Below are 16,304 nucleotides of genomic sequence, written 5' to 3' on the forward strand. Positions count from 1 at the left end.
TACTCTTATAAGTATTGATGCATTAATGTGGACATTATTACTACTGCAGCTGGTAAACCAAGGAGCCAGTTCTTACTAGTTTATGTCCTTTGTGTACGGGGCAATGCTCGATGTGGTGCCTGTTTTCAGGAATTAATGCCCGATATGGAGGCCTATCATTCCCGATTCTGATTGGCTAGAAATGTAGCTGATGATGTCATTTTAGATACCGGCTGAGGCGCGTTGATTAACGGGATATTCCGTTGTAGTTTAATCCATGGTCTAAATCACCGTGAAACTGTGTTAGACTCCCTCTCGAGAGATCAAGTTAGCAGACCGCTAATTCACTGAGTTTTATCAACTTCAGAAATGACTGCACGACAACAATACACTGCAGTAAATGGATCCAAATATAAACCGCCACCAAAAAGCCACAAATAATGCTCAGAACAGCACCAAACTTCAGCAACAGTACAAATAGGGTCTCAGCACATAGTCCGGGGCATCTAACCTCCGCTAGCTTAGCTGGATTTCTATTGTTAAACCAAAAAACAGATTTCAACTCTCCTCCATCAGCTTCCGGGTCGGGGAAGTCTGGACGCGACGATTACCGAGTGCGGTTAGAAATGCTCAATTCCGTTCTTTTCCCTGTCCGCTCTCGATAATAACTGTTATAAACTGGCAGGTAAGACACATATGAACTTTGATTGCTTTTCCATGGAGTCATAATCATACATATTCATCCATGAGCCGCGGAACTCTACTGCACTCGGTAATCGACTCGTCGGGACTTCCCGTCAACAGGAAGCTGCTGCAGAAGAGTGGTAAATTTAGTCAGCTTTCTGTAGAAATCCAGCTAAGCTAGCGGAGGTTAGATGCCCCGGACTATGTGCTGAGACCCTATTTGTACTGTTGCTGAAGTTTGGTGCTTTTCTGAGCATTATTTGTGGCTTTTTGGTGGCGGTTTATATTTGGATCCATTTACTGCAGTGTATTGCTGTCATGAATTAGCGGTCTGCTAACTTGATCTCTCGAGAGGGAGTCTAACACAGTTTCACGGTGTGTTAGACCATGGATTAAACTTACACCGGAATATCCCTTTAAGAGCAGTAAACGGGAACAGGAGCTACATGGTCCACACCTTCCAGTCGGTCAGGAGAGAGTATTCATCCAGACAAATGGTATAAATACATTTTAACAAAATGGTGTTTTTATTTCATATCTATTTTGTCTTTGGACTTCTAATTTGAATTATGACCCTAAACATCCTCCGTACATGCAGGTCAGCGGTTGGATGTGTTTGCCTCAGAGCGCCACCTTCACTGGACAGTGTTTTTATCCCTCCTGTGAGCTTTAATCCAATCTGCAGACCAAGCGATTTACATCTGTATCAGATCTGCTGACTGACATCTGGTTTGTGTTTTCGGAAGGCTAACTTGATTTATAAAATAAAATAGAACCTCTGATCGAAGCCTGGAGGACTTGTACAGTAGACGATCTTATCAGTGTCAAGCTGCTGGAGAACCCCAAACCTGTTGAGTTTTAGGGTCAAATAGAAGCTTCCTTTTGTTTCTCTTTATAAACATTAGTTTTGGGGTGTTTTTCTTAGAAATTGGTTGCATGCACTGGTAACAATTCAGCTACAAAGGTGCTGACAGCAGCCTCCTTTTCAAAACATCACCTCCGAGACCAAAACCAGTCCTTCACGTCAGAGACACTAATAGAATTTCTTTTACACATAAAACAGAGTTTTAAAACAGTCTGGGATGCATATTTTGCTGGAGGTCACTGCTGATAGTCAAAACTGAACCTGAGTTTTCCCTCTTGGCTCAACAAAATCCTCACGTCAAACTCCTCGGACAGAAAACCTCTGTGTACGTCTGTTCGACGACGTCTGACTGCACATTTGCAGCATTTTAAAAAAGTTCAGCTGGAGACCTCGGTGCCTTAAAGACGCTGTTAAAGATGAGAGCACTCATTCAGTTGTTCTGTGATAGTTAATTGGGAAACACAATAAGAAGTAAACCAAAATGATTAAATATATATATTTCATGTCAATTTGTCCAGCCACAGTTAATTTAAATGATCTGAATTTTTTTTGAAATTTCATTCAGGGTTTCCCACCAAAGACCATCTTCAGTAACAAAAAAACAAAATTTAAATTAAAACAATCTTTTGGTTGTGGATTGTGGCGTCCCGCTGTTGCCAATTAGTGTAGAGATCTCATTCTTTCCAAATCTAAGAGTCTCAGTACTTAATGGCTGAAACGCACAAAACATGTTTGCACTGTTGCTGTGATTCAACAGCCATGATTAATTAAAGGCTATATAACGCATTAGCCTCTCAAGTGCCTCAGACTTTTTCCATGTTTCTGAGTGCGAGATCTGTCTGGCTCTGTGTATCAAACCAGGTGCGCAATTACCTGAGAGACCTGCATTTATTTAGTGTTGATGAAATAAAGGGTACAAAGAAATACGTTAAAATAAGAATGCACAAATCACTTGTTGATTACGGTACGTAGGGCTTATTAACCTGGAGGATTCAGACAGCTCACTTTTTCCAGAAAGTCATTTTCAACCACGAAGCCTCGTACTCACCCTTCAGTCTGCTCCCCCCTGTACAGAAATGGTTTGCCCAATTTTCTGCTTGTTGTGAGGGTAATAAGTCATGAAATCAGACAACAGGAGGTCAGACTGAAGGTGAACACACCTGAGACGTCACTACAGAGAAACTGTTGCTGTGTCTCAATTCAGGGTCTGCATCCTTCGAAAGACCTTGTTTACCTCGTCAGCTGTTGTTAAATTGGATGTTCTAGCCGTTGGAGCATTTCCTGGTCGTGTCTCCAGATGTTCTACTCTTACGTCACCATTTATGGCGATTTACGCCACGCGATGTCACCATTTTCTGTCCTTTTTCTGGCGCGCAAAGAATCTTGCGATATGTGAGGCCACGGAGGATAGCCGTGCATCCTCCAAAAACAGGGAACACAAGGCCGCATTTGGATTGAGCCAGTCTTTGCACGGCATTCTGGCATAATTGGCCTTCAAATGCTCCTCCGAGGGATGCAGACCCTGAAATGACACAGCAGGTACTGTACACAGCTACGCGAGTGCACTGTGACAAATTTGAACCAGAAGTCTTCATCCAAACTGGGGTATGTTTGGAATATCCATTTACCAAATGACAACATGGAAGAGAAACAATCCAGAGTCAACATGTTTTTATTTTTCATCGTCAAACTCGACAGTTTCAACATCACTCCATCGTTTACAGGCAGTTGCACTCAACACTTCAGGCTGTAACCGTTTGAACCGTGGCCACCACTTCAACTTCATCCTGATTGGCTACAGTGGAAAAATTAAAAAGGAACTCGAGGGGGTCAGGGGCCGCTGCACAAGATTTGGCCCTTCAAGTCAATTAAATACTCACAATTAAAAAGGATATAAAATGAGGCAACAGAAAGAATAAGACTATTTTCAGACGTCAGGCAGAAACATGATGTGCTTTGGTGGTTGCTTGGGCAGCAGTAAGCGTCTTTACTCTCTACCAACAACCTGGATCATCTGTCAACACACCGAGCACTTCATGAGCATCTCCGGTTTTCATTGGCATTAATCAATGGAATAAGGCTGCTGTACACTAAACCGTTCGCCTCGATTCATTAAAGATGCCACCTGGCGCCGCAACATGACGGACAGAAGTGCTCAGATACAAAAGCATCAGGTTTCATTTTATTCCATAAGTGGAGGGAATGACAAACAACAAGAGGAATTCTCTTTAACAGCCACAGTAGCACTTGATGGTGTTTCAGAAGAGTATCAATGAGGAAGAGAGGAGAGAAAGCCGAGAGCTGAAGATATTGGCGTGTCAGAGCAGAAGAAGATGGAGATGACAAACTAGAACGTTTTCAGTTGTAATACAGGGTTGAGGTTTTTTTGATGCCACTTTTTGTTTGGAAGATTCGGTTTGATCCGTCTTAGTAAAGCAGAACAAAGTGTCGGGTCCAAACAAATCACTTTGATTAACACAGGCTGTAACTTAGAAAATACATGGTCTTCAGTACGTGATATGGAGGCTATTGAAGTGGGGAATAAAACAAACTACTGTCGCTGTATCCCTGAAAAGCTGACATTTAGACGTCCGAGCCAAAAACTGCACTCATAGTGCAACCTGGCCAAACTATAAGTGCTCCCACCCAAAACACCAACACCTCCTCCTTCTCTTCCCCAGCAGAGCAGGGCGCTCAGTAGCGATAGTGGTCTGGCTTGAAGGGCCCCTCTGAGGGAAGACCCAGGTACTTGGCCTGCTTGTCTGTCAGCTTGGTGAGCTTCACGCCCAGTTTGTCCAGGTGAGCAGCTGCCACCTCCTCGTCCAGCTATTGAAACAAAGACATGACAGATGGTTCCTGTTAGATCAAATTGCTATTGATCCATTTATTCTTACACTATTCTGCCTAATACTACTTCTTCTGCGTCATTTTTGGTGACTGATGCTTATTTTAGAGATATCATGCAACAAATCTTCACTCCAGATAATTCCCTCAGTTCTTTTGCTGGATCACAAGCTAATCATTTCAAAAACACAGTTTTAATGTTCAAGTTTACCACATTAAAATACATTAGCGTCATTTCTCACCTTCTTGGGCAAGAAGTGGACTCCAAGGGGGTATTTGGCAGTGTTTGTCCACAACTCAATCTGAGCCAGAACCTACAGGACAGAACAGGTGATGAGACCTTGCAGCTCCAGTGTTTTATGTTAAAAAGACTTCCAGCTTTGACGTATTGTCGTCAGCTCACAGTACCTGATTGGTGAAGGAGTTGCTCATGACGAAGGATGGATGTCCCATGGCGCAGCCCAGGTTGACCAGCCTGCCCTCAGCCAGGACGATGATGTGATTACCGTTCTTCAAGAGGAAGCGATCAACCTGAGGAGGAGGAGAAAGATGACAGCTGCTGTGACTGTTCAGAGACAGAACAGACAAACGGAAAGAAAGAGAAAACAAAGAATAGATACCAAACGTTTCAGCCTTCATACCTGAGGCTTGATGTTGACCTTCTCGACAGCGTTTTTGGTGAGCCAGCTCATGTCGATCTCACAGTCAAAGTGTCCGATGTTGCAGACGATGGCGTCGTCCTTCATGTTTTCAAAGTGACTGAAGGAAACACGCAATTATTAGCGTGCAACTAGTTATTGTGCAAATGTACACATTTATGAATTCAGTAATTCAGGCACACCAGCTCTTTCAGTTTGAGACTTACCGTCCCAAGATGATGTCCTCACAGCCGGTGGTGGTGACGAAGATGTTTCCTTCCTTGCTAGCCTCGTCCATGGTGGTAACCTCGTAACCTACAGAGGGAAACGGCTTTAAAATTGTCGGCTGACAGTTTGAGGTAAAATCCTTCACCATCATCTTTGAAGCTCAATCTCAGGCAAAGACTGGAATCGTGCTCGACTCTTTCTGGTCTCACAATATTTACAACTAATGTTCGTGGTATAAATACACTGCTGGCTATCATCACCTACCCTCCATGGCGGCCTGCAGGGCGTTGATGGGGTCGATCTCGGTGACGATGACGCGAGCGCCGAACCCACGCAGAGCCTGGACGCAGCCTTTACCCACGTCGCCGTATCCCGCAACCACAGCAACTTTACCAGCGATCATCACATCAGTGGCTCTCTTGATGCCGTCGATCAGACTCTCCCTGCAGCCGTACAAGTTGTCAAACTTACTCTGCGGAAGAAAGACAGAAAACCTTATTGCATGTTATGAAACAGGATGTCACAAAGCTTTGAGACCAAAACGATGAGAAAGGGTTAAACTGATGGCCTGTGGACAGATTTAAAGATTTCTTAAAGTTTGAGCATTCTCATGACCTCGAGTTCAAAGCCATTCACTTTTTAATTACTGTACTGGAAGCTAGGACTGAACGATTTAGGGAGAAGAAATTAAATACAAAATACTCAAGCTTCAGTTTAATATTCACTGTAGAGCTGTGCGATATTACGAGATACATCATAGTGAAATATAAAAAATGTCTACCGTAGGATATAACCCTCTGTTGTTTATATTGTAATTTTAACATGTAGGTTACTTGATTAGCACAATTGCTACACTAACGTTAACGTACGCTACAGTTGTAATTTAATACGCCGTCTAAAGTACAACTCAACGTCAGAATGACCGTTGGATATTTACATTTTGAGTTCAAAACAAGTTTATTGTATGAAAGCGAATCTAACTGCAGCAACGCTAATGCTTTGTGGTAGCATTTTTACGTCACCCACTAGGACTCGTTTACGGCACCGGTCGCTCGGGAGTAAACGGAGGCAAAGCAGCATGTCGGAGACGGAGGAGAGCGCAATGGAAGACGAAAATAACATTACTAGTAAAGTTACATCAGACGCGGATACAGAAGCAGAAGCCCAAGAAGATTTGTGCCAAAAAGGGGGAACCGGAATGCCATCGTTTGGCTTTGGTTTTAAAAAAGTCAGACACCGACCAGACAACGGTAATCTGCAAAACATGCTGCCAACAAGTTGTTACTAGCGACTCAAACACATCTAATCTTTTCTACCACTTAAAGACATGCCGGGATATACAATTAGCTATTTCATGATATAAAATTTTGTCCATATCGCAGCACTAATTCACAGTGTAATAGATTTTAAAACACGTGTTGGGGAATTACCACATTCATATACTATCAAAATATGAACTGATCTATATAGTAATCAAAACACTAGTCTGCAATCAAGGCAAATAAAATGACATTAGTGTAAAATACTAGATTTGTGTTGTGATTTAAAAAAACGGCCCTACTGGAAGCATTCCAGTCGATATCAAAAATGTCTACTAGAAGCAACTTTGCAGTTACAGGAAAAAAACAAAACAAAAACACATTCACAATGAAATTCAAACCACCCACTCGTGAGGTCACCAAGTTTACAGACCAACACTCTCAGCTCTTTGTGATATTTAACACGGTTCCTTCATTAACAAATGGTTCCACTGAGCAGTTGTCCTGTCGACCTTGGCTGAAGAGGATTAAAAGGTTGAGGCTTTTTACCTTTGTGACGGAGTCGTTGACGTTGATGGCGGGCATCTTCAGCTCGCCCTTGGCCATCATCTTGTACAGGTTGTGGACACCGGTAGTTGTCTCCTCTGACACTCCACGGATACCTGAAAAAAAACAAGGTCTTGTAAGCATGGAAAATTCCTAAGTGAAGATACAAAAATGTTCCAGTTAATGCAGCTACATTATGTGTGTTTAGTAAGTGTTGGTGGTGAGATTCACGCCGAGTCCTCTATGTGTTGTAGAGTCTCAGTGCAGACTACCACCGGTCTCTCTCTGCCACCTTATGACACAGCTGCAACACTCAGTTGGGCTGCAACGCCTCAAGGGGCATTAAATAATAAAAGTGTGCATCTAAATAGTGTGTCAGTTTTCCTGACTTATTCTGAGTTTAAACTATTTCAGTGTATGCCGTGTTAAGAGACACACCTGAGAGCAGTTTGGGATACTTGGCGTGAACCATGTTGGTGAGGTCTCCTCCGTCGTCCAGGATCATGTTGAGGGGCTGGCCGTCTTTGAAGTATATAGTCTGTTCGATGCACCACACGTACTCCTCATCGGTCTCACCTTTCCAGGCGTACACTGCACACATGAAGTAAGTAAATGAGCAAAAAACATCTCCAGATTCAGATAAGAACATTCCCATCAACTGGCATTGAATCTCAAGTGTTGGTGGTGAGAATCACTCCGAGTCCTCGTTGTGTTGTAGAGTCTCAGTGCAGACTACCACCGTTCTCTCTCTGCCACCTTATGACACAGCTGCAACACTTACAGTTGGGCTGCAACGCCTCAAGGGGCATTAAACCTTTAACATTTAATAACCATCTCACCTGACACTAAAACCTTTGAAATGCATTTTCTAACCCTGTGACAGTAGAGATCCTCAAATGCAAACATCGACCTCACAAACCCATACAAGGATAGAAACATGCAGCATTTATAGTCCACAAATTTCTGTTTTGCATGTTATTATTAGACAAACAGAGCAGACAGAGTGATCTTAACTTTATTAAAATTAAAAAGAGATGGCATGTGTTACCTGGGATACCAGCCTTGGCGATGGCAGAAGCAGCGTGATCCTGAGTGGAGAAGATGTTACAGCTTGACCACTGAACCTGAGGAGTGAAAAGGAAAAGTGTCACTTAATTTCCAAAATAAATTAAAGCTAGTAAGCTTTAAGAGCAGTGAATTTAAGCTATAATCAAAGCTCATTTGACACCCTGAACAACTGATACCGTTAATGTATTGACATAAAAACTTGAAGTAACCTGGTCGTTTTATAAATAAACTTCTTCTGCTTGTGAACAAGTCACTGGTTTAAGTCTTTTCATTAATGCATCAACAGGCTTCATATAAAAAGGTCATTATTCTTTGTATCCACGATATCTGATAACACACCCTGACTGACTTTTGTATTTTAATCGAACTTTGAAATCATAGCCTAGACTTTACCTGGTCATGTGTCTAATTACCCAGTGGAACAACAGTCACACCTGTGCAACTTCACAGCTACAGTTCACTTTGTGTGTTTAGTAAGTGTTGGTGGTGAGATTCACTCCGAGTCCTCGTGGTGTTGTAGAGTCTCAGTGCAGACTACCACCGTTCTCTCTCTGCCACCTTATGACACAGCTGCAACACTCACAGTTGGGCTGCAACGCCTCAAGGGGCATTAAATCCATAAATCTGATCAATAATACGTGACTAAAATCGATCTTGACACCGTATTTTGTCTTAAAACACCATATTAAAAGGCTTTGTTTGAGAGCGGTTTGGCATTTTTAAATTTAACAAATTCCAATTCAGCTTTAAAGAGACAAACAGAGTGTAGACTCTGCATTAATCAAGATATAATATGAATATAAAAAAATTTCAATACAAAATGTTCAAAGTCTTTAAAATTGACTTTCAGATCAATTCTGAAAGCAGACATGACCCGTTGCTGTGCTGCCATCTAGTGTCCAAATCTGTGAACTGCTGCGTTACAGAAATCTGATATCTGTCCCGCTACATGTCAAAGTGGATTTCAGTCAGTTTCCTTCATTTGCATCAAAACATTGATCCTTTAAAATGTAACTTTCAGAATACATAAAAAAAAGAGACAAAACTACAAATGTATGGAATTTAGACTTGCAGGTGACACAATTACATCACTTTGCTAGTATGATCAGTTTGGGGGGAGAAGGAAGCCCCCAGGCCTGAGAGAGCAGGTTATTTATTCTCTGTTGGTTCTCAGGATGCAGGTTCCCACCGGGTAAAACCAGCCGTGGTCAGAGAGATAACAACCAACATGATAACAGAACACACTGGCCTTGAGGCAAACAGAGGGAGAGACAAAATCCCAGACGTGCACAGACAGTTCATTACGATTAATAGTTCAATAAACTCGTCTGAAGCAAAGCAGAAGATGACTGAAGTAATACTGGGCAGCCCCTGATATTGAGACAGAAGCTGCACTGCATTATCACCAAAAAGTTCACTACAATCTGACCCGAGTAGCTGTTGTGCCATAAATGTACAAAGCCTTCTAAGGTTTTATAGTATTTTACTGTACTCGACACAAAAGCATGAATGAGGCTTCATATGAATGAAGAAACCAAAAGATGATAAAGACAGAGTCAAACACAAATGTGTGGCTGATTTGTCTCCTAGAAAAATTTAACTGGATTTGAAAATGTACAACTAGAAGCCTCCTGATTAACATTACACGTCACCTTGGTGTTAACAGAGTGGAACATGTTTTTTTCTCTCTGAAAGACATGATATCTGGAAGCTCTTTGCTGACATAATATTCATGAACAGCTGGTAAATGTCACCTCAGCTCCGAGGGCGGTGAGCGTCTCGATGAGCACGGCGGTCTGCAGGGTCATGTGGAGGCAGCCGGCGATGCGAGCGCCCTTCAGAGGCTTGGTCTTACCGTACAGCTCCCTCATCTTCATCAGACCGGGCATCTCATTCTCTGCAATATCGATGGCCTTGCGCCCCCATTCGGCCAGGCTGATGTCAGCTAGGATAGAGAAGGTGAGGCGACATGTTAACAGTGTTTCTTCATCCTGCCTTCAGCCAGTGTTTTATATTTTCTATACATCTGCCATTATTTTCCTGTTGCATGTTAAATTATCTCCTTCTCTCATAAGAAAGTGGCCTTAGCCCTGTTAATGCTGCTGCTGCAGTGAGAATTAGAAGACCACAGCTGTCTGTACAGTGACTCCTTTCATTCTCACACAGCATCTGTTGCAGCACATGTGCAGGTCAGTCTTAATCCTCATATCAAACCCGTTTAAAAGTGTTTCTGAAAGGCCCAACCATTGTAATTATGTATTTAAAAAATTACACTTAAAAAATGGGCAACATAGGCTTCTCAATCATTACCGTTTATCATGTAGCATAGGACCAGGTTATTTAAGGGTCATGTTGATATGTTTTAGAGACTGATTCAGTTATTAATGGAAGTGTCAGTGGTTTATGCTACAGGATGTCACATGGCCAGCACACATCAACTTGTTCTTGATTTCACTTCTTAGTTTTTGTATGGAGAGTTGATCAGCAGCTTGGTTAGGAAACAATGTGCAAAATATTGTTTCCTAACCAAGCTGCTGATCCCAAAAACTATGACAGTTCCAAAGAACAGAGGCGCTTAACAAGCCAAGGCCACATATTTAACCGAGTCACGACTTAATCAAGAAATTAAATTAGTCAGAAAATTGTCTGATTCAGCTATCCAATAATAAATCACATCCCATGGTTACATTTGAGTGCTGCATGATGAAATCATTGGGACGCTTAAAGCCTGAGTCACAATCAGGTGGAGATTAGTGAAGAGTCTCACTACAACAGCAGGTTAAATGTCGGGCTGAGTCTGGTTTGATGCATCTCTGTGTCACCCAATTACAAAGAGCACAGATGTCCCACTCCATCTGCATCATGTGTTACTCAAGCTTAAATCCTTATGTTGTCATACAGCTGGATTTTTAATTAGATTGCACAGTAGTATAGTACTAAACATTGTCATTTTCTCCCCATTAGTCCAGTCTTCCTGCAGCCAATCAACTTCCTGCAGAGACTGTTGGAGAAATCAAATATGGATTATCACTGGTACCAAGTAGACAAGTATTGGTACCAATTCAGGTCTACACTTGTGGAGTGAAGCACTCTGTTCTATACTGAAAGCTTTATCATGATGCAGGTAAACATCACAGTCCCAAAGTACGGCCCACCCTCTCGCACCACCACAGAGGCTGCAGCCTGTGCAAACACACCTCAGCCGGGCTAACTGCACTGAACTGGCACTGGGCTGAATGGTCAGCCAGGGACGGGATTAGGGACACGAGTTCACATTCAGGTCAAAGTAATGACTGAATTAGAAGTCAATGAATGAAAGCTCTTTGGGTTTGTGACTCATTGTGTGGGCTTTATAGCTACATGAGCTGGGCACCAATACTAGCAGGTATTTGGGCTTAAATCCCTTCTGAAATCACCTATAAAAACATTACTGTGTTACCATTTAAAGTTAAGTTATCTACCAAATGTTGTAGTTTATGGCCACAGATACAGGCGTCCACAAAGTCAGGCCTGAAAAGTCAAACGTGGAAGATCATTTTCAGTTAAAATGGCAATCACTTCCTTTATATTTTAGTCTATAAATTCTAATAATTTCAGGGCGATATAAAAAAATGCATTTGACATGATTGTATATTTAAATCTCCCGTATGATTATTATATGTCTTTGTCACTACCACGTCAACACTATTTTTAGGATAATTTCAATCTTCATTAAGGGGAAAATAAATATTTTCTAGTATAATATTGTACTGATAATCTTTCTACCGTGTGCTGCAAACCCACTAACTAAAATGTCTGAATAGTAGTCGAACATTTACAAGGGGTTAAATGAAAGACCAGTCCACAAACAAATAGTTTTCACTGATTGACTGCTTGTCATGAATGAGTGACATTGCATTAATTAACAGATCTGACAGTCACTGAGTTGACTCTTGACACCTGTTTGTATGTGGCTGGTGTAGACTTTGCCCCAGGGCTATCTGTTAGCAGGATATTGTTTAACTTGTTCTGCTTCCAGCCAGCTGCTTCACACATACAGCAGTCACAGCAGGTGGCGGTCGAGTAGAATATGAAATATTACAACTGGAGTTATTTTGATTCAGAAATTAACCAACACATCCTTTTGTTCAACTGAAGTGTGTTTTACTTTTGGGTGCATATTTAAAATTTCTCAATCCAGAGAGGTTAGCATGTAGCATTTTTCTTTTCTTAATTTATCTTTCCCCTCATACGCTGGATTGATTCCTGGAGCCAAACAGAAACAACTTAAGCAATAAAAAGAAGAATTTACTAAAAACACCTATAACCCTAAAAAAGTTCCCAAAAACTAAAGATTTTAAGTATTTAGCTCTCAAAGCTGTTGGAGCACCACGTGCGTAGCCATCATTACTACGTTGTGCAAGTTACATACAATGCAGCTCAGCCCCTGCCTGCTCCTGTCACTCATGCAGAAAAAAGCTGGCGGCGATGCGCGGGGCATCATGGGAATTGAGGTTCATAAACACAGTCCGAGCTACGGAATGTGACGCCGCCGTCTCCGCGTATAAACTACAACACCCAGAGGCTGCGGACGCCGTTCCTCCTCACAGTAAAGCCATGCTCGGCGCTAATACGGCTGTTACATGTCGATTCATTCGCAGATTTCAGCAAAAAAGCGAACTACGAGTGTCGAAAAGTTACATTTTTGACCGCACGTAAAACACTTAACGATCAGCTAACATGCTAATCGCCTTGCTTACTAACAATAACAAGGCTACGCAATTTCTCACAAGCTAGCAAGTTTACGTTAGCAATAACAAAGTCCGGAAGAAACACGATTCACATGATTAATAAATACGTATAAAACAGGAAGCTAACTAACACTTACGTCGTTGTGTGATTAGCTTTTAGGCTAAACACGCCTGCTACAGTAGCAGGTACTCAACATGCACGTTACCGTAAACTTAACGGCACGCTAGCTAGCAAACTAGCCAAGCTACCGGACGAAATCTTGTAAGCGCGGTTAAAATAACGACACATACCAACTTTGTAGGGAAGTTTCTCAGACATGGTTCTTTTCAGGTGTTTTGTTGCAGGGAGGTTGAGTGCAGCGGCAGCCTAGCCGACGGACAGAGGCAGAGAGGGAGGGACAGAAACATGACGGCTCGCTTTTTATGGTCGAAGCCACATTCAAACCCAGTTTGCACGGCGGGGCGGTTACAAACCCCGGATCTACTCTGGGTTCCTATTGGCTGCGGCAGATCCCGCCCCGCGTATGAGTAATTTGATTGGGTGACGGTGAATGTGGGCGGGCCAGCCAGTCATAACTTGATGTGCAGGGTGGGGGCGTGGCTGCTGGAACAAGTTTGGTCTGGCAGCATTTGGCAAACAAGTCAGCAGGCAGTCACAGAGTAACTGTGCAGTTCTGGTTTATAATCCTGCTGTTAAATAAAAAGGTGCATCCAGGTTACACAAACACTCACAGTGCACTTTATTCCACACACATGCTCGTAGGCTACTTCTTGTGCTAACATGGATGTTGCTCTGCAGGTTTGCAGGAAGGGAGAATGACTCACTCATGATATAATGTACTGTAATTTATCTGTTTTTAATCCCTTTCCTGTGATGTCTTTTGTTCTTACCGTCCTGTGCTGCCTCAATTTGTCGTCTCTAATCTAATTTATTGCCTTTTATTCTTTTTACTGCCCGTAATCTTTTCATCTGCTCTTAATCCCCTTTGATGTGCTGCCGTCCTCTTATCGTCCTTTATTGATTCTGTTCTTTTATTTCTATTATTGCATTTTCAGTTTTATGGCTTTTATTCCTGTTACTCATATAATCTTTTTTCTCTTCTGCCTTCTTGTTTTAACTGAACCTTAGACGAAGCTTTCTGTGTTTCGCTTTTGCTCAATTGACGCAGCACTTTTTATTTTCATTTATTTATTTTCTGTGGTCTGTACAAGGCTGAATTACCAACCAGGCACCTGCAAGGCCCCAAAGCCCAAAGCTCACCATGTTAATGGTCATTGTTTGGTTAATTAAGTGCTTTAATTGTTGTTATTTTTAGGAATTTGCTTCAAAGCTGCAGCACCAACTAAAGCATGCAGGGTTAGAAGGTGTACATAGTTATATGTGTATTGATAATATTGATAATACCAAAATATACAATAATTCGACAATTTTTGGATGCTTATATGAAATGATCAGGATAGCAAAATATGGATCTTAGGGCTCACCTGACCTCTTTTCAGACACTGACGTAGTCTTTGATAATGAACTTGATTTGTGTTGCTGTTTCTCCACTGGTATGATCATTTTCCCAAATATACGAGCCTCTGGTACGATAGTTAAACTTTTGAAAACACTGTCAGGACTGTTTAATACTAAATCTGAAGGCCTTGTCCTGATCAGGGGCCCATATTTCATATTCATACCACATCATTCATGGGTCCAAATGAAGATGTTGACATAACTTCACCATGCACAGAAAACATTGGGCCAGATCTCGGTGTGCCTCCATGCTAAGCATTGTTTTTGGTGCATCGAGAGGACATAAAAAGTTCAATTGATGCAAAATATGCATCTTATTCGTGAAGTCTAAATTTGAAATTTTAGCATAAAGGTTGGGATGTTTTGCAGAGTGTTGTGTGAGATTCTCTGGAGGAGTAAACACCGGGCTGGTGGATTTGTGGAGTTGGATAACCAGGAAAAGGCAGCCGGACAATCTGATGATCAGATGAAACTGCCACCAATAGCCAATAGCCTGAGGAGAAACTGAATTTCTGGTCAAGCAGCTCAGTATTTGCTCTTTGCTTGCTCAATGTTGAAATCCAGAGTGGAAGGTGGGAACATAAATGCAGTTTACTGGTTCTCGGTGGTCTGGGTTAGAAACTGGTGGCACCTGTCAGACTGCTGAGTGAATTTATGGTGACACAGCCTGATAAACACCGCAGGGCCAGTTGGTCAAAGATGTCACATCGGTACTGAGACTTCTCTTGCATTTTATCATGTGCACTCATAACTAGATTTGTTAGCTTGTTGGTTTGTGAGTCTCCGGGTGAAGCTGGAATATGGAGCCTCGCCGTGAGCCTGTTGTCAGTATCAATAAAATGGCGGGTAAATGGAGTAAAAGGAATGCATCATCTCTTATAGAAGACACTTGTACGGCTGAGGGTCTTTGCTAAACATGTTAAAGTTAAGAAAGATAAACACTCGTTCGTATGTGTGTGAATGTACTAAGAATAGTTGTTGCCCAACCTTAACTCTGACCTCTGCTCCAGTATTTCCTCCACACTGGACCTGGTCTCAGTGTCACTGAGGGGGAAAAGTCCTCACACAACACCAAGTCTTTCACAACTACAGGTAATCCCCACTTTTTTACCTTGACTGAGCGAGTTGATGTGGGTGCAGCAAGACAACAGATCAGGATGTCTTCAATAAACGTCAGTAACTTGAACATCGGACGCTAAAATCCTGCACAGGTGAACTGTGTTACAATAAAAGCACCACCGAGGAGGAAAGTAAGGTTTAAACTTAACTCGAAACGTTTTTAAAGTTAACCAGTGACTTCATGGGTTCAAGTGTGAATCCTCCACCCGAAAACTATCAAATACAGCGTGAGACTCGAGGCCTGAAGCTGAACGGTCTAAACTCGGCCTATCGGGGGTAGAAACACAACCCTGCAGCTAATTTAAGAGCCTGTTTCAAGGGGGTCTTGATGAGGACCACAGCGGGCTGACACCCAACCGCTCTCAAGTCTCACAGGTTTTTACTCCGGTCGAGAGTTCATGATATTCCACTGCAATGCTTTGATCGGATTTAAAATGTATTTAACTCACAGGGAATTATGACTTTCTGCATAAATAGGATTATTTACACAGTAGGATTATTGATTTGTTAAAACTGTATCCAGGCTGTGTGAACGAGGTGTCAGAGGAATTACAGAGTCGCTAGCTGCAATAAAGGAGCATTCATTAATATTTACAACAAATAAAATAGCTTAAATATGGAACAAACATGTGAACATAAGGTACATTTTTTAGGTCTACAGAGTACAGCGAGCAGAAACAAATGCGGTAATTGTCAAAGCTCGGAGCAGCAGCAGAGAGCGAGGATCAGAAAGGTTTTCAGTTAACTTTGTGTAAACATGACGGTTCATTTTAAGGATGTCGGGTCTGAAATAACTCCATAACACCATCTTTAATTAAACTTCAG

General features: G+C 42.0%; 1 protein-coding gene and 3 non-coding genes across 4 annotated transcripts; all 4 read right to left on the reverse strand.

Annotated features, from left to right (window-relative positions):
- Positions 1-3,184: 3,184 nt before the first annotated feature.
- ahcy (adenosylhomocysteinase) lies at positions 3,185-13,290 on the reverse strand. Its single transcript, XM_030420573.1, has 11 exons — positions 13,133-13,290; positions 9,866-10,056; positions 8,092-8,167; positions 7,482-7,634; positions 7,047-7,159; positions 5,503-5,710; positions 5,238-5,325; positions 5,014-5,131; positions 4,781-4,903; positions 4,615-4,686; positions 3,185-4,354 (listed from the first exon to the last, which is right to left on the reverse strand). Exons 1-11 carry the CDS (start codon positions 13,158-13,160, stop codon positions 4,223-4,225), a joined length of 1,302 nt encoding a protein of 433 aa, XP_030276433.1. The 5' UTR covers positions 13,161-13,290; the 3' UTR covers positions 3,185-4,222.
- Positions 7,257-7,387, reverse strand: LOC115584197 (small nucleolar RNA SNORA17). The gene has a single exon (XR_003984518.1). It is a non-coding gene; the product is annotated as a small nucleolar RNA SNORA17 (small nucleolar RNA).
- Positions 7,718-7,853, reverse strand: LOC115584198 (small nucleolar RNA SNORA17). The gene has a single exon (XR_003984519.1). It is a non-coding gene; the product is annotated as a small nucleolar RNA SNORA17 (small nucleolar RNA).
- LOC115584199 (small nucleolar RNA SNORA17) lies at positions 8,588-8,723 on the reverse strand. The gene has a single exon (XR_003984520.1). It is a non-coding gene; the product is annotated as a small nucleolar RNA SNORA17 (small nucleolar RNA).
- Positions 13,291-16,304: the final 3,014 nt, after the last annotated feature.

The sequence above is a fragment of the Sparus aurata genome, chromosome 6 (genome assembly GCF_900880675.1).
Source record: "Sparus aurata chromosome 6, fSpaAur1.1, whole genome shotgun sequence".
In the NCBI taxonomy this organism is placed as follows: domain Eukaryota; kingdom Metazoa; phylum Chordata; class Actinopteri; order Spariformes; family Sparidae; genus Sparus; species Sparus aurata.